This window comes from Bombus impatiens, unplaced genomic scaffold (genome assembly GCF_000188095.3).
Source record: "Bombus impatiens unplaced genomic scaffold, BIMP_2.2 scf_0096, whole genome shotgun sequence".
Classification (NCBI taxonomy): Eukaryota; Metazoa; Arthropoda; class Insecta; order Hymenoptera; family Apidae; genus Bombus; species Bombus impatiens.
In genome coordinates, this window is record NT_176515.1 from 632,012 (window position 1) to 651,039 (window position 19,028).

At 38.5% G+C, this 19,028-nt stretch overlaps 2 protein-coding genes and 1 long non-coding RNA gene across 5 annotated transcripts in view; 2 read left to right on the plus strand and 1 right to left on the minus strand.

Moving 5' to 3' along the window:
- The window catches only part of LOC100743246 (alpha-tocopherol transfer protein-like), a 35,371-nt gene extending 16,621 nt beyond the window's left edge, over positions 1-18,750 (minus strand). The window contains exon 1 of the mRNA XM_033318436.1: positions 18,729-18,750. The gene's annotated coding sequence lies outside the window, so the exon portion shown is untranslated. The remainder of the gene's footprint in view (positions 1-18,728) is intronic.
- Positions 754-17,740, plus strand: LOC100743367 (alpha-tocopherol transfer protein). 3 transcript variants are annotated; one of them, XM_033318435.1, is made up of 5 exons: positions 754-1,130; positions 12,554-12,863; positions 13,454-13,548; positions 15,386-15,700; positions 17,013-17,740. In XM_033318435.1, exons 1-5 carry the CDS (start codon positions 1,104-1,106, stop codon positions 17,367-17,369), a joined length of 1,104 nt encoding a protein of 367 aa, XP_033174326.1. In that variant the 5' UTR covers positions 754-1,103; the 3' UTR covers positions 17,370-17,740. The 3 variants fall into 3 exon arrangements, with proteins under 3 accessions (XP_033174326.1, XP_003486086.2, XP_012250079.1); XM_003486038.4 differs by lacking the exon at positions 754-1,130 and adding an exon at positions 1,163-1,660; XM_012394656.3 differs by lacking the exon at positions 754-1,130 and adding an exon at positions 6,579-7,054.
- LOC117151155 lies at positions 2,453-5,123 on the plus strand. The gene is made up of 2 exons (XR_004460858.1): positions 2,453-2,489; positions 2,589-5,123. It is a non-coding gene; the product is annotated as an uncharacterized LOC117151155 (long non-coding RNA).
- Positions 18,751-19,028: the final 278 nt, after the last annotated feature.

Here is a 19,028-nt window from a genome sequence, read left to right on the forward strand (position 1 = left end):
GCTCGTCGACGACAGCGTGGCCGAGACACGCGCGTGCCGTTCGATGCTCGAAGTGGAACGATCGATCGATCGAACGAACGAAACGGGACGGATGATTTCTGTCGGTCACGGGATTAATGGGGCGAAACAGCCTGTTTATCAGCCGCTTCCTCTCCCCGGCGAAAGTTCTGGTAGGAGGAAAGGGATGTTTGTTTATCGGATGGCACGGCTGGGATCGGGTTATGGGTGTTTATAAATAAATTGACGCTGAACTTGGAGACGGATCGTGATGAGCCGAGTCGCTGTGGCGTTGGGGCGGGTCAGGATGCATGATCGATCGTCCGACACGACGGTGGTTTCATGGTGGAAGGATTTGTTATATGATACGAGGGCTGAATATGAATGTGAGCATCGGTGATGTTCAGAGTGAACGAGAGATAGAGGGAGTGCGAAATAGAGATACGTTGCGGTGTATCGGTGTTGGGGTACCTAGTATAGGCATTAAAATATGGTAATGGAAATGGTAGATTGCCAGTGTAGCTAGTCGGTCGCTATCGAACCTTTGTATTCCATCGGTATCAGCGATAGCGACAGTAACAGTGCGATAATTATTTTGTTGCCTTGCGAAAGAGGTAATCGATCAAAGAAACGATTAAATCGTAGGAAGATCGAATAGTGGAGAATACCGAACTTGAAGATTCCACGAGATTCACGAAGTATCGATAAATCGATAAGACGAACCGTTGATACGTAATCCTTTGTGATAAATATTTATGCATATTAAGGAAGTATGTATCGAGTCCACAAGTTGCATTTCAAGATGAAAAGTCGTGATGCAAACCGTCGAAAAAGAACAAGGATATATTTAAAGGAGGATAATCCGAGGACGCCCTGTGCGTCAGTTACAAATTACATGCGAGCGTTTCCTTGAACTAGGCGCGAAGTCCGATTTCTGCCGCCAGTGTGTAACAAATATAAATCAGCGGAACTAACGCGAAAGATTGTTTAACTTAAGTAATACTTCTTCTAAGAAAAATCATAATCGTCGAAGAAATACCGAGAACCATAGTGACAATGCTAATAACTACAGATTTTCGTGCATAATTCATGATTTCTAGAATGTAATGGAAACAGAAAAAAACATAATGACAGTTTGTATATTTTGATACATTTATATTACATATCTTCTGTATATTTTTGTTTTCTCGAATTCCCATAAATGCATAAACAGCTGTAGTTTATAATACCGGTTTACCAACTATTTTTTGTTTTTTCGTTTAATATACGTTTTAATGTAAAACTAAGGGAATTAGATATTAGAAATGAGAATTTGAGGTTGATGTGACATTGTATTAAGCCGAGAAGGACGGAAGGTTGACCATCTATCGCTATTGTTACAATGTTGAGTCCGACCATAGAGAAGCAGCTTCAAAGAAGCACGTAGCACGTTGCAACATTTGTATGCAATGACCGTGTCGTCGTGAAAAGGAACGAGCGTCGTGTTTTCCTCCACAGTTTGGTAGTTCCACACTTTGAGTACGGCTAATGGAAACGTGTACATTGAAGGAATATACACCTGCCTTGCGAAGACTCAATAATTGAATTTACTAATACAAACTAGTTTCGAACACGAAGCTGATTGGTTTTTTGTTACATGTTTACTCGTTTATGGATCGACAAAGTACGTATATTGTTTTTATTCTATGCATGCATTCGAATAAATCCACTCTATCTTATATCTTTATATTTACATACTTACATTTTCCTTTCTTAGAAGAATTTTTCAAGCTTTTATCATTTGGACGTGTTTTCAATACGAAACTATGCCATCTTGTACTTACAATTTGTTCCTTTTTGTTTATTGCTGATCTCAGCAAGTACGATGGTAGTATATTAATTATTTGCGTATTTGTTCGTGGAGCTTCATATAATCGCGTAATTTCCCATGTATAGCAAAGACTCTACTAGTTAAATATTTTTCCTAACCGCTTCGATCGTCGTCTAATACTTTTGTAAATAATAACGTTAGTGACAAGTTGATGACACGTCTTCAAATTGCAGATTATAGGTACACATTCTTCTACAAATTTAGTTGTCTCGACCACTCGTGAGAAAGCACGTCAACGGGAGTCGTAAATTCCCGTTACGATTAGATAATCGACGGCACGAAATGATCGATCCCCTGATTTCTGTTACGATAATAAGGGTGGTTCTATCGAGGTTACACTGAGTTAACAGGTATAAATTAATGTTTATTTCAACAACTTTGTAAAGAAGGTAATTGACGCGTATGTACAAGTTAAGTAGGTGATTGATTTAAGGATAGAAGCCCGATAATGACACGTTGACTATTCTAACGATAAAGAATAAGTAAATCAAAGCGACGATGCTGTGTCGGAGGAAAGCTAGCGATGGGTGTGTCTAACGCAAGGGACCATCGGATTTGTTGATGACAATTTTGGTTAGGAAAGCGAGGGCAATAGACGTTGCTTCTGATTGGATAAAAGAAGGTTGATGGACTAGGAAGGGTCTTAGCCGCCCTCGATAGAAAGTTGCTAGTGGGAAGTGTCATACGTGAGAAAAACTAACTTTCCCGCGTCTTCCCGTAGTAAACAATAAGCTTTAGAAACGATTCGGTAAAGAGATGTTTGTTCGATCTGAAGGATCTTAGCTAGCAAAGTCCTGAGATTTATAATGGGTCCTTAGGAATATTGAGGGGACGCAGTAAGGATGAGGGGACATCTGGTTCCCACCTTGCCCGTGGAGTGTGGCCTGGTCTAGGTAGAGTGTCGCCCGACGTAACATAGTATTTTACGTTAAATAGAATTATCAGGTGTTTAATTTTGCAAAACTTACAATAAGTTAGAGCTCTACCTGCGCGAAATTCGCCATCGCGCGCTCGCCATGAGTTGTATCGTAAAATTCTAACCGAGCCCCGAGTGGTTCGCGGTTGACGGCTTAGCAGGAATTTTATCTGAAGTCGGTAGAGGTCTCCTTCTTTCAGCGAGAGACTTGGAACGCGACATCTTAGTTTTATCTTCGTGAATAACGATTGGGCGCTTCTTCCAAAATTTGTCATCCTCCTTATGACGTCTTGCTCCACGAAGAACGCCAATTACGGAAATGTAGAAGATGATAAGACAGTAAGAGTCATAAGAACACGAACATTTTTACAGTTATGTTTCCTCAAATAAATCCCCGGTAAATTCGGTTTACTCTATCTAAATCCTAGGTTTCTTTAAACAAACGTTGTATTTGCCTCTTAGAATAAAAGCTTACGTAGAAATGTTTAAACGATAAGTTATTTCCAATAACCAGTCAAACGATTTCTCCTATGCATTCCTTCCCCTCTTCTTTTTTCATGAAAGTTCGACAATCACGTGCGTAGTTATCATTCCTTTACGTGCTTGATTTCATGGAATGTTCCATTTGTACATGCGTTCAGTAAAGAGCAAAAGCCTTAGTCCACAGATATCGAACAGAAATATCTTGCTTTCCTTAATAAGTCTTTTACGAATAAATTTCACTAGACATTTTGTTCAAATTTATCGTGATCGATGAATCCAAATGATTTTTTGTGAAATTTTTACATATAGGAATTGTACGATAAATATAATACGACATTAAAATAGTAATAAAAAGTGATAGACAATGTACAATGATAATAAAAGACGAAGTAAATGAAAACAAACAAATGGAATTTGTTAATAAGGGTCATAAAAACTAACAGGACACGCTCTGTTGAAGATTAATCGAAAGCTGTTTAAAACTCGAGAAGATTCGATAAGAGAAACAGTATCTCCATAATTCTAATAACGTTGATAATCGTTGTCGAACAGAGAAACGATTCGTCGATCGCCCGTTGTTCGCCAAGAGGGGGAAACTTTTACTTCCTACACGTTCACGTACGATTCCCCTGTCATTAACCTGTTGTATTATTAGTGTGGCCAGTGCCAAGCCGATGTGCTTCGGGCGTGTTTCCGGCTGCCAATGAATTTCACGATTTCCCTTTCTAAGCTGCGAGTCGAATGATTCCTAATCCAGGAATAACGGCTATCTGTAGTGAAATTCATAGCAGCGTCGATCAATTCTGTTATTCGCTGATCGTGCGAGAGATCGCGTGAGAGCACGATCGTTTAGCTGTAATTAAAGCGGCGCGGTGCTTTACGATGGATGTCTCGCGATTAAATGTGCTCGTACGTTCCACAGATTTTAGTCTTTTACTTTTTAGGAACTGGAAATGTCAGGAGAAATTTTCTGGAATTGGACAACACTCTGCTAATAATTTCACTTTCGAATACTTTTGGAATATTTTATAGCATCGGGTTTGTAAAATTCCTTATGTAACTTTCCATACGAATTTCCTATGATTACGAATTATTAAAATACAAATTTTTAATTTTTCAATCTCCAAGTTTACAATTTTTTCAAGTTCCGTAAAAATTTACCATAATAACGTTTTAACTTATTTTTACGTGTTTCTGCAATATAATTGCATTGCCATTTTAAAGCATCTTTTACAAACATTTTCAGAAATCCCATGCTGTTCTTATCCCAAATTACAATTGATACGGTCGTACAACCGCGATTTGCAACTTTCTCCATCGTTGGATGATATAAACGTATATGAGATATTATGTTATTACCGAAGAATTTGATATTAAAGATTTTTGCCCTACTGATTCTATAACCCAGAGACGTTACGTTGGCAAGTGAAATTAATATGCTTGACGAGAGTAGTATGCTAATAGAAATCGCGAATAGTATGCGTTAGCTGTTCAAAATGAAAGTTGTTTTACAAGTTTGCTTGCGTTTTTTTCAAGTAATTAAAAGAATTCTTCAACACGTGCTTCGCGTTGTTATGTATTCATCGATAAATTTTTCTTGCGCATCTATCAAATGTTATTACTTATCGCCCCAGAAAGCCTGTAATTTTATTCCATTAATACCTAATCCTACCATTTTTCTTACGGTTAGTCTTCTTCGGTTTCGAATTTCTTGGAAACCTTCTTCCAGAGAGATTTCGTTAGATGAACGATTCTGGAATCTTTGCTTCAGCGAGCAGCTTATCCAGCCATTAAGCGTCGAGCAACCCTTGAAACTAAATCAACAGCTCAACCACGAGATTACTTGGTTCTGGGAAATCGTTAAACAAAAAGCGAATGGAAATGGATGGTCGATAGATGGGCAGGATGGTCGTGTTGAACATGTTTATTGAAACTTCGATTAGCTTAATGGGAAAGCTTCGTTCGTTTCAGTGTAATAAGCTGCAATAATAACGTCAGTAGAAGATTAAAATCATTACAGTTTATCAAGTTTTTGCTATTTCTTCAGTTTTATCGATAGCGTAGCATGATTAAAGCATTTACGCATTTTTCTTAATGATATACAAATTATAGACATGATTGAAAATTATACAATCTTATAATGACTTCTTAGAAGTGAAATTAATATTCAATTCTGTTATGATTTTGCTGTCTTTACGCGAGAAGAATAGACTGCAGATATTTATGCGAGTTTATATTTAATGGATAAGAGATATGTTTTGAAAACTCGAACGATATTTTATCTCAGCTAAAGAAACGGTTCCTACGTAAAAATTTGTTTTGCTCTCTAGATGTTATAAGATGTATCTTATTTCGGGGATTTTAAACCTCTTTGTTTACTTTCTATACATTCTGTAGATTTTTCTACATTTAAATATCTCATAGATGGATAAACGTTCGTAGTTCAATTATTACAAGCGAAGGAACAAAGAAATTGAGATCGTTGGAAATTTTTCGTGGCAATGCAGGTGGAATTACTAGATTGGAATATAGCAGTGATCTCATTATCGCAGAAGATTGTTCAATCTCTGTTACCGCAGTATCGCGTATCTCCTTTTACTCAGAAACGGGATTCTTACGACCCAATTAAAGTATAACTCTACAGAAACATCTTACGCGAATACTAATTAAATTGATAAAAACACGTGGAATATTGAAAATATTTGATTATATCTTTTTCTGCTGCTGTTCATTATTATAGTATCATGTGCAGCTTCTTTTTCTGGGGAACAGGTTTATAAGCGGACGTGTTTTGCAGCCCATCTTGGATACTTTATCGAAGATACGTGTAATATCGAAACACGCAGAAACGTTATAAATATCCTATTATATAACATATTTATAGTTTTCCTAGCTTCGATCGTATCTTTGATAGCGCGTTGCACTTTACGACTATATTTCGTGAATATTACAGTTCGTTTATTTAGTTCTTGGAATAGTTTCAGACGAAGAAGCGAACTAAGCTGGTACAACGTTCGCGAAACGTTGGCATCGAGTGTAACGTATTAGGTTGTCCGAAAAATTTCTTTCGTTTCATAAGGTGATAGTAGATGAACAACAATTTCTGCTTTATATTATTTCATTGTATTAGGTACGATCCATTATATCTGTATTATTATGTTTGCGCGTAATTCGATAATCTAATATAAAACAAAAAACATTGTGCGTCTATTACTTCCTTACAAAAAAGGATAGAAACTTTTCGGACAACCTAATACTATCAAAAGGAAAAATTTGTAAACGAATATAAAGCATATTTTTCTTTTGCTAGCAAAACCATGTTCCTAGGAATTTGCCTTTCTTAATTTTGCTTTTGCTAATACGAATTTATAAAAAGGTATGAAAAACGTTTCGTCGTGGATACGTTTGTTTGCATACACGTCCGATTTATTTACATTTCTTGGTGATGTAGCGTGCTATCTACGGTCCACGAGACAAGAAACGTATTGAACTGTAATGGAAAAAGCATCAAAGAAGTAGCAAGATAGTGGCACCGAATGACACAGCACTAGATCCTGCAGGAAGCATTGTCAGCCCGAGGAACGTTCGTGCATTGCTGGATCGGTGATTGTGCCACAATCGACGTACAACTTTCTCGCTCGCAGATTTACAAACACGGAAGAAGCTTGAAACCGGCCTAGTAGGTTCTACAGTAGTCGCAGTGTACGCAGGTTCGCGCTAGCGCACGGATCAAGTCACGTCCTTGACAAAGCAGCCCTGCTGAATCAGTGAAGTTACAGTTTGCCAGAGTAAGTACTTTGAAAGCCTTCGAATCCTCGCAGTTGCTTCTAAACCTTACCGTTTACTCTTGTCCTTTGTACGTATCCTTTCTACGTCCCATCGATCCTCGTTGGTTGCTAGGATCCAGTTGGTTGCTAGTTTTCAGTTTCTGGAACTTACAGGTCTTCCAAAGCTTTTTCATCGAGTGAGTATTAATCGTATTTTTTGATATCTCGGAATTGTTTGTTAGGTTTTTGTTTGTTTTCTTTTTCTCGAAGCTATTGATCATCGTCGTTTACAAAGTTAGATGTTAATCTCACTGCAGTCGTCGAATTGTTATATGCGAATCTCACAGTCGTCTTGACGAACGAAGAGACTTTAAACGTTGTGACACAATCTACAGGAAAAAATTGACACGAAAAATTACTTAAAATAAGTTAACGATAGAATAACACGATAGTGGAAGATAGTTTTGTAAATTGTTTGGTAAATTTTTCAAGTTCACTCAAGGATTTAAATAACCCACTGTATGTGAATTGCACTTTCATCCATCGTGAGTCGACTAATCGGTTAACATTCACCTGGATTTTACACACGAGCAAACAAAGAAAAACAGTGTTCGAGGAATGTAATCCCCTGAAAAACTGTCTGAAGAATAAAAGAAGCGGCACGTGAACGGTAACTGGAGCACAGTGATGCTTTAATGACTCGTTGAACGATTGATAGTTACGTCGTAGTTAACTGGCATGTTTGTAAAAAGAGACGTTGTTGCGGTAACGTTTGCAAGAACAGAGAAAGTAGAAATGAGACGTTCTTAGGCAGACACGTTCAGTGAAATTGCATCAACCAACGTAATGATGAATTACCGCATATTATGTTCCTATATCTAACTCGAGTTACATATATATCGCTTTTCTATCTTTATTTTAGTTATTATATTTTATCATCTATTTTGTTTATCGCGTCGAAAAAGATATATTTTCCACTCAACTCGAGAATAAATTTCTAACAAATTTTTTTTCAAATATAATTTGGACTTTTGAACTCTGCGATATATATTTGGTCACGGTACATCCCAGTGGCGAAAACACCTGAGAATAGAGTCGAAATGATCGAAAGATATAACTTTATTGACGCAACAATTACTTCCACCAACTTTGAGCAGCAGCAGCTAGAAACGTTAGAAAACCAATAGAAAACGTAAACGACAAGATTCGTTGAGAAATACCTGATATCGTATTTCTCAGATATAGCTGAATTAAAGACAAGGGAAAGATATCGCATATACGTAAATACAGTTTAGCTAATAAGCGTGAATATCGTTTCGTGATTATATAGTTAATCTGTCATTATGCTAACTTTTGTAATAGCCCTATAGTTGAAAAACGAGGGTTTATCGTATTATGTCACTCCGTAAATAGAATGGAAAGTGGAATTCTTTAGCAAAGATCGTAGATTTCCTGAACAATTATATTTTCATCGCGAAATTACGCGTTACGTTAAATGTTATTTATAGAACGTTGATATAACGAGGAGATAGAAGGTTCAATCGCTAAGATTCTTACTTTTACTTTCTCCTTTCCTTAATATGTGAATCGTAATACACCCACGACAAAAGTCGGGTACGAGGTTGTCGTTAGTGAAAGCACCGAACCGTGGATGAAGCAGGATGACCATGACATGTTTCGTAATCTCGATGACGTATTACCTTTGGACAACACGGTATCGGCATGGCTCGCAACGATCGCTGTAACCGTCGCATGTTGCTAGCGAGTTCACGCATCTAATTTGTTCGTGGCGCAATTCTAACTCTTCCGTGGTTTGTAAACTAAATTTTGTTAGTTGAAAAGTTTTCTATTCTCGGGTTCTTTAATCTCTAAATGGCGAGTGAAATAAAATAGGTTCTTCGAAGCTGATGGAAAGCATTTGAGCTTAATTTAAAGATCAACTTAATTTAATCTAACTTAATTTAAAGATCAAGTAGTGTAGATGATACATCGACGAATTGTGTATATACAAGAAGGATTTTAAAGACACAAGCGGATAGGACTTTTAGTCGTTAGTTTTCTACTGGTTTACACATCTATCCGAGGATTTACGACCGCTAACGTTTGTCAAGTGATCGAAGATGTTCTTTGAACCATAATGTTCATTGATCCGTAGAAACCCAACCACAGAACACTACTCACCACCCACTACCACCGTCTTCGTCGAGTTTCGCCGTGTCCCTTACTTTTATTTTTGTGCAACCTACGCTTCCTTTCTACCTACGGATAAACGAGGAGGCATAGAAAACGGAAGCTCAGCTTTATTCTCAGTCAGATTTCATTCTGTGTTCGCAGCAAGATTCGCTTCTATTACGCTTTTACCTATAAATCTAACTATTTTTAGTTTCCCAGGTAATATCTCACGATGTGCAGCGCAAAGTCTGTCAACCGTGTCTAAGAAATCCTATCCAACCGAACTATCAGCGATCTGTTGAAAGATTGCACCGACCTTGGTGTTGTTTAGTCGTCAGTTACTTCATGCGCTAATGCAGTCGCCAGTGTTTAAAGTCAGCTCGTAACTTTAAACTTTCCCCACGAGAACAAACCGACTGTCTACGATGCCTCTTTGAACAGTAGAGCTGCACGATCGTTAAACATATAACGATCTGATAAAAAATCGCTAACGAGACAACTATACGCGAGAATGGCCTCTTTACAAGTTTTAGAAAGCTAATATAATTTATGAATTGACGTGTATAAGTATAATATTCGCCTTTTAATATACGTTTTGCCTTTTGACGATAATGATACTGTACAGTGATTAATATCTAATTCATACAGTCGGTAAGCTTTTTGCGTGAATCGTTTCTTTCAAAGTCTGTACTCTTTTTTTCTTAAGCAGACTCGAGTACCTTGAACTTTAGACGCTTGTTCGATTTGCGTGTTAAAAAAATGATACCGACTCACGGTTGTAAAAGTAATGTCACGACCTTCGAAGTATGATTGTAAATAGATTATACGTGTCTTAAATAGATCTTTCGTGCGCTGTATATGTACAACACGTGCATTGGTCGCTTTCCCTGAAATTTTGCTCGTCGTTAGAACGCGGATATTTATGCGTCTACTTTTTTTATTATTTTATTTATTGTATTTAAGGATTTAAGGTATAACGATGCACGGTACAGGAAATAACACGCCTCGGTATTCGAAAGTATTCGAACAGTTATACAGAATGCATTATGCGTGTTGTAGGAAATTTTTTCAAATTTAACGTAGGTTCCGTTTCTTGGATTTCATTTATAAAAGTATCAACTATTCCGTGGAAATATTTTCATTTACGAATGTAATTTTACGGTATCCGCGATGTATTACCAATCTATTTGAAACCGGCGACGCACGTGTGGAAGAATACACGTTGTCGTTATCGTTATCAGTCAATATTGGAAAATCAATTGAAGGAATAAGACGTAGTAGGAAGAATATCGCAAACTTTACACTGCAAAAGTATAGAGGCGCAGCACTGTGCGAAATGATAAAGTAATATTGATTTGAAGTAAAGAAAAAGATGGGAAGTCTATGACTATTATCGAAATATTAAATCGTCGATTCCTCGGCATAATCGTTTAGTTAGACATCGGTTTCTCGTGTTTATGTGTTTACGAGAAACTCAAAGGTGCAAAAATAGACGGATTTTTGCATATGTAATATGCAAAAATGTGGAAAATATATAGAGTCGCGGTACTTGCGGAGTCAGGGAAACATTTATTCAGATTCTCTTTGTTTAGTATGTTCGTAAAAATGAATTTGCGTATGTGTACGTCCGTGATTTAATTATGACGTTACATATATGACACAATCTGTATTTATCGATTAATGATTCTGAGATGTTAATGCAGTAATATTTTATTCGTTCTCGTAGACGCTATTCAAATAGTTTATATAATAGTAATTCCTCGATTATACTCTTCGCTGTCTATGACTATGCTCGTTCAAAAATAGAGCGTAATATTTATTTAAAGAACTATTTTTTCACAGCAAAATTATCTTGAAATATCGTTAGTTCAAAAATATGAAAAAATAATGTACGAATTCGAATCGTTCTACGGAGCAGCGTGATCGTTTCTTTTAACATTAACGTTCTCAGTAAGGCCGCAGGTAAGAGGGAAATTGCAGTGTATTTTGAGTCGATGCAACGAGGTCGAACACCTTAGTTGCAGTCAGTTGCATCACCGATCGGCATCGCTGCTGGATCGACTCTCGTATTCGATTTGCGACTCCCATAACACCGTTTTTAAATCTCCTTCTTTCCGAGAAGACCTAGCGATAACAAAAATCCAATCGAAACTGGCCAAAATTTTATTCAGCATCTCGCGACTGTATAGCAGGTGTTTTCGAACAATGTTTTTCCGTTGAACAACTGGCAAAAGCGTTTTTACAAAAAATTCCTGTCGAGTATTCGTTCGTGTTGAAAAAGGAGTTCTACAAAGTCATTCTGTAAAACTGAGAAACCACGGATCGGTCGTAAATCGGTAATCGTTCTCGCAGAGCGTATTTTTCGGAGAGAAAGTTACGTCGATTGTGTTCGAGCCAGGTGAACAGCAACCGATCGAAAGTCTTTGCAGTCGGAACGCGTTGTTTCGTGCAGGAACCGGAAGGATTCTTCGTACACGCATCACGCGATGGGTGATTCACGCTGGTGGCAGTTTCGTGTTTGATACACGTTCGTGTCGATGATAGACGAGGAACGAGTCTTTTCTCTGTGTCATTATCGCTACGACGATTTATCGTTAGTCGAATGCGAAACGAAACGTACGAAGAAAAAAGGAAATTTTATAAGCACGTAGTACCCTCTGATGACGATATCAGAAACTCGTATCGTGTTACTCATTGTTCTTCGAACGATTGATGTATTCTTCTTCGTAATTTCATGCGAACGAACTCGGTTGTAATCTGTCGACGTAATGCAACGTTGGAAGTTGGATTTCTTAAACCAATCAGTGGTCGGAAACATCTGAAAACAATTAATCAATTCGATCTTAGAAGATAATTTCCTAGAGCGAAACCAAAGTGAATAGCGGTGTTTCGAAATATGTCTACGATTCCAGAGCGTTTCAAGTATTTGGGAAATTTTCAAAATTTGTTGATAAAGCGATTCGCTGTCGAAGGACGAGCTAGCCGTTCAAAATAATTCGTAAACGAAACCGAAGCGAATCGAAGTACGTCGAAACGTGTTTCTAACAATCGACATCGAGTTCGTTTCAAATTCTAAACTCGGTTTACCAATTGTCTGAAAGAAAAGCTGGCGGAAAGAGGCCGAATAAGGCAGTGACGAGTGGAAAGAAACGAAACCAGTCGTAAGCTGGCCGCGAATTGCGTACGGTGACTGTTGCGCGCGGCTGTTACAGCCTGCGACCACGCTGTCGAGGTTATCTCTCGATTCGACGTCGCGACGTTAAATTACGTTGATCCTCGAGTCCTGGGCTTAACAGTTCCTCGAGCGTTCCTCAAACGTGGATTACGCGAGACTGTATCATGCCACAGGATACGAAGGACGTGCCGAATGGCAGGATCGGTGTAACCTTGAAGAACGAGCCGAAACCAGGAGCCGAGAGGGAGCTTCTTCTCGAAGAGGATTCGCCGAAAAACGGCGACATCGATGTTGGAAAGTGTTGCAACGATTCAAACGGTATGCCGGAATTCAAGGACGATCAGATCCAGTCGAACGACGAGGAGGTTTGTTTGGATCTTGGAGAACCCTCGCCGGAAGTGATGGAGTACGCCAGGAGAGAACTTGGAGAGACGGACGACGTTAAGTGTAGGACCCTTCAGGAATTAAGGGATATGATTTATGGTAATTATTATTGAGAAAGGGAGATTTACGTTGCCCAAAAGATACAGCGACTGGCGATAATATTTTAACCCTGGTAGAAACATTTTTATAATTTACGTTATGTGTCTCGTATATCGGTAAAATTGTATTGGTTAAAGTTAAAATTTCATTAGTTAAAGAATTGATTAATTAAAATTAAAAGCCGACTGATATTTGTACTTTGTAGCTTTACGAGTACTAAACTTCGAGAACAGTATATTATACTTCATGCGAATATTTATGCGATTTCATATGTTTACGACTATACGTTATAATACATTATACGTAAGAAGATAGATCAACTAGATATTTGTCTTAGTCGCTATACGTTGAATATGTTCTGCATAATGTGTGCGTATATCTTTGCGTTTTTAGCTTGCCATGAAAGAACAAATTTCCATTAATTATGTCATTATTAATTATGTTATTATTATTATTATTATTATTATTATCAAGAAGATCAAAATAGTTTAGCTCGTAAGAAACTTATACGTCAGTCGGAGGAATAATTAATCGAGATAGCCGAGTGAAAACGCGTTTTTTATTTATCTTGGGAATTCTTTGTTCGACAGAGAGAGGAGAATGTCTGCCGCACAGGATGGACGATGACTTCTTGATTAGGTTTCTAAGGACGAGGAATTTTAACGTTAACAGGGCGCATAGACTGGTAAGTTTCATTAATATAACGAAACTGATACGATATTTCCTGAGAATTACGTAGTATAGTTGACTGACTGGCCGAATCTTTTTCCCCACTTCTTCGTATTTTCCGAACGCTTTCTTATTAATTTCGTAAAAATATGCAAATCCATGCAATTAGATAAGTAGTTTCCTTGAAATTATAGCGAACATGTGGTATACTTAACACCAATTTATCGACACTGGAATAAGATAATTTGTAGGCTGAAAGAGGTAGCATTCGTAAAACGAGTCCAGCTGCAACAGTTGCATAATCCTGTCAAGGTAACTCAGTCGACTTGCTGCGATCGAAAATGTCTTTCCTCGAACCTATTTCTTTCGAGACTTTTCATTTTTCACGACTCGCGTGCAATTCGTTTCTGATCCATTGATACGATACGATTAAATAATACAATTAATTAATACTATCGTTTATTTCGATCTTTTCCGAATGGCTGTTTTCGAATGGCGGAATCTTTCTCGATAATTAGCGCGTGAATCATTGTACAAACGTGGTCGGCGACACCTTCTTCTCAAGCGATGACAAAAGCAATTGTCAAACAAAGAGACGGAACGAGCTGAACGTCAGCCGATTAGTTAGCTGACTAGGTTGAATCAAAGTTCACTTCGATCGTGAGAAGCAAGAAACTCGCATCCGTCGACTCAAGCGACTTTATTTCCAATGGCCATTGTATTTGCTCAATTATTCGATTTTCAAGTGCTGTAATCCAGATTCGAACGATTCTCGAGAGAGGAGGAAACCATCGAATCTACGAGATTCGATAAGATGGGTAGTCGCGATGTATCCCAAGTTACGATATATCGTTGATTCGTTGAAAGGGCGATATACCTTAGAAATCATCGATAAAGCACATATTCGATAAATGAAAAAAATTCGATTAAGTTAGAAAATTTACTTTTCTTTAAAAGAAGTTGGCGCGATATCACAAAATGAAACGAATTCGTATTTCAGTTTCGCACGTTTTCTCTTCGTGGCCATCGTTAACAGAGTTGATTGCGTTTTCGAGGTCGACCTTTTTCTGTCGACAAACTACGAAACGCTTGAATAATTGCACGGTTTGTACCTCGTCTTCTTTACGGATTAAATCGAACGCTATCGCGTTCGTTTTCTCTCGACGTTCCTTTGAAACGCCATTAATTATTGGTTGGTGTTCGTTGTTTGCTCCGTTTCTATATTTGAGCAACGACGGTCGAGTTTGAACAGCGAGATTAAATTGCAAAGAATCTGTTTAATGCTGCGAGGCGTGGCCGGTGATCTTCCGAAAGGATTTTTGAAGAATTTAGAAATTAAAATTTGAATTTCCTTCGTCATTGGTAGACTACGGATGTTCATGGATTTGCGGAATATTTAAAGGTGCAAAAATGTAGAAAATGCTTGACGCGTTTTAAAAATCACAAATTTTTTATTATTACCTCTTATTCGATAGCAAGACAGTCTTTGCGTTTAATCGAACTTTACGTTCGGAACTCGACTTTAAAGCAAAGATCAGATCTCCTTAGGAACAATATCATTGAAACTTGCTTACAAAATTTAAACATTTTCCAGCATTTACGTTGTTGCAATATCGATTAGAGACTCGAGCAGAAAACGAATTCTAAGTAACCTCAATCACGGGAAAGCCTCATCATACATATACAACGAGGAGCATAACTGAATCAATAATCACAGCGTTGATGGCATGTGAAAAACTTGACGACAGTGAATAATGATTTGCACGAAGCTCGCGATTATCGGTTCAATTACGCTCTTCACCGTACTAACCTAACCGAAAACCGCTCCTGTTTCTCAAAAGATCTTTCGATAGATCGTAAACTACTGCACCTTCAAAGAGGAACATCCGGAGATCCATCAAGATGTGTGTCCACTGGAGATGAAGCACATCGGCGAAGACGACGTGATGTCAGTGCCAGCTTACAGGACGCAGGATGGCAGGAGAATAATGATCTATCGACTGGGAAATTGGGATCCAAGGAAATATGGCGTGGAGGAGATCTTTAAAGCCACGGTCATCATTCTTGAACTCGGAGTTTTGGAGCCGAGAGCGCAAATCCTTGGCGGCGATGTAATTTTTGATCTGGAGGGCATCACTATGGCGCATGCGTGGACTATCACTCCTCAGGTATTTCTTTTTATTCTCTTTATTCCTTCAGGATAACACTGATAATCGGCCAGATGATAATTGACGCTGTACGAGAACGAAAGAGAAGGGGAAACGAGAATCGAGCACTCGATTAAACGAAACTCAGTCGCGGAAGAAGCATCTAAATCCGAGAGCAAGATATCTTAGCTACCGGTATCGATCTGCTTTCAGCGTTCTTGAAACTTAAACCATCTATAACGTCCTTGAAACTAATCGTCTCTCATTTTATCCGGCGACCTCCTGTTACGTTTATTCATCCCGGCCGAATATCCGGTGAAGCGGTAGCTGTGTAAAGGCGGCACTAATGGTGTCCTTGAAACTTCAACAATTCGCAAAGTTCTCGACACAGATCTTCTTCCGTGCAGCCACTAACTTCTTCGTCGGACCCCGATCCTTCGTCTAGTCGTTGGTTCGACGACGGAGAAAGATAACGTTGTACGACAACGCGGAAGAATCGAGAACTTGCAGGTGGCCGAACTTTGACGTCACTTTTCGATAATTTTTCCTACTGTTGCAAAATCATTACAAAATATTCCTTCGTATCTTTGTCCCTTGCATTGGAGGATTTATCGTCACTGAGAAGTTCCAGATACGAGATCGTCGCTATTTAAGTAAATGTCAACATTTGGCCGATACTACTTCAAAAATTCAATATTCTTAAAAGTAAGAAGATCGTGTCTTAAATCTTGGTTTAGTCCAGTTAGTATGCAGTGACTGGAGCCTTTCAATTTTAGAATGTCAATTGCCGGTTTATTCCCTCGCATTAACTCTTCTCACAAACATCTCAATATCGATAAAGAGCATAGAATTAGGAAAATCTGCAAATCTAAAAGCCGTATTATCCTCGCGGTACTTTTGCACGATTGAGCTGGTGAACGTAGCTGAAAGCCGGCGTTAAAAGGAAATCCACTTTATCCTCCTCGAAATCTCGAAATATCTTACTGTTTCGATCAATGCAATTCCAATGTAAGCTTGATCAAGTTAACGGCTCATTGGGCAACGATAAATTGCAGTAAATCATCGAGTTTCGAATGTTAGGAGATACGCGAATGTATCGAGTGTTCGAGATCGAGCGTGAGTAAATTTCATCTGAAACGAGGATGAAAAAAAAAAGATAACGATTTGAAATAATAAATCATTGTATTTATTTCTAACAACCATTTTATTTCTCTTTCGAAAGTATAGCATAGGAGTAAGAAACGTATTTATCTAAATGACCGTGATGTAATCGTAAAAAATGAATTTTTAACAAATTCAATAATCATCGATCTTCTCTTTCTGTCTACGCTAGGTGGCCAGTATGGTGGTAGCTTTGATAGTGTCAGCGTTCCCAATGACGACCCACGCTATACACATCCTCCATCAATCCTGGGTATTCGACGTGATGTTCTCGGTATTTAAGCCACTTCTGGACGTGAAGATGCAGAATAAGATCTTCTTTCACGGTAGCAACATGGAAAGCCTTCACGAGCACATCTCACCGTTCCATTTGCCGAAGAAGTATGGCGGAACCAGGGAGGAATTGGCTTACTACAAGTGGATAGACAACCTCAGCAAAGTCCCTCAAATCGTCAAAGAGATGAAGCAAGTCGGCTACATAGTCCCTGAGGAGATACAGAAGCAGTTAGACCAATTGGTCGAGGATTGAATTAGGATGTGCCTCAGGGATTCCTGCGTTGCCAGTTCAATATTATCTTCCATTCTTGATTAACAGTAACTATGTACGTTTCATGGTCATTTATAGACACGTCGATTCACAGTTAGGATTTGGCTTGACTCTTTTTTTTTTATTTCATTTACTTTTTTTTTTATATCATCGTTGCTTTAACGCGTTTCTTCCCTGTCAGAGGATACATTTTATTTAGAGTAACTATCACATTAGACGCAACTGAAGTATTGTATATTTTATAATCGATATTCCATTATTACGTTCGTTCCACGACTTCCTATATTTTTTACTATTTAGTGGTCACCAAGTACTTCCCGCTATAGTATCGATTAAACGTTTTAGAAAAATCACTCTTCCTTCTTCTCTTTCGCCGAATCTCCATTGGACGCTAGAATAAGATCGCGAATTGATAATAAATGGATCCGAGACGAATTAATGGCTTGAAAAAAATCGACATCGTTCAATTTCCTGGGAAATGGAGGGACTGGCGTTGACTGTATCCATAGATCGAATCGAAACCTTCGTTTTCCCGGCAGAATCAAACGAAACAAGGGCTATCAATCTCCTTTATCAAGATACGAACATCGTTCAGACTATGTACGTTAAAAGATTGACGATTTATTAGCAAACGATCTCAAAGAAAAATGAATCTTAAGTTAAAGTTACGATTCGAGCTGATCAAATTTATTCGCTTTTTAATTTTTTCTTATTCTGATGTAAAATTCTGAATATATAATCGACGGTTAGTCGAGACCGATTTGCGTAACAGGTTTGAATAAAAACAAGTTTAAATATAATACAAGCGCGGAGTGAATCATTGGATTAGTCACGAGCGCGAAGCGCAATTATAAGTAAACCGCAGGTATATATTTCTAGAACTTTCGAAACAAATAACACGTAAGCGACAAATGAAAATTACGACTCGTATCTATCGGAAATCGACCAACAATACTGATTTTTGTGCTCGACTTCGAATATCACGATCGAAGAATACGTTCGCTGTTCCGGTCTTCAGCGAAACTGCAGCGAAATTTCAAGAACTCTCGTCGAAGTTCGATCACTCGAAAACAAGTTGTAAGCGTTGAAATTGCAAACGTAACTGCATGCAAGCTAAGAATCGCAGCGACGTAAGCAAATCTGCTATTAGCTTTCGCAAAATGTGTTTCACGTTTATTATTAAAGAAATGTATCGTCTCTCGAAATCGTGAAAATGAATATCGTACCAAGTCAAAACATAATTAGCAACACGCGAAAGTAATTTAATTATGAAACCAGAAAAGGGAAGATACTTTCTAAAAGTCAAGGATACAAAAGTAAATTCTCAAAATGTTGACTTACGTCAGAATGGTTTTCAGTCCGTCAGATAGGTTCATCGACCGACGAAGGACGACAGGTGTACAGGGCAACCCCCTGATCGAAGTCCCTCGATCCGTGTGGCGAAAACAAACGAACGGTGCGCGAGAGCATCGGCTGACCGACATCGAAGCGATTCACGGAAAACGAGCGAACATTGTCAGCGCGGTGGTTTTAGCGAAGGGTGCAGCTAGGTCGGTAGGTACGCGTAGGTAGGGCAGAGAGCGGCGCAGGTAGGGCCTGGCGTGGACGGCGCTGGGCTTTTGTGGTGGTTGATATCGACCC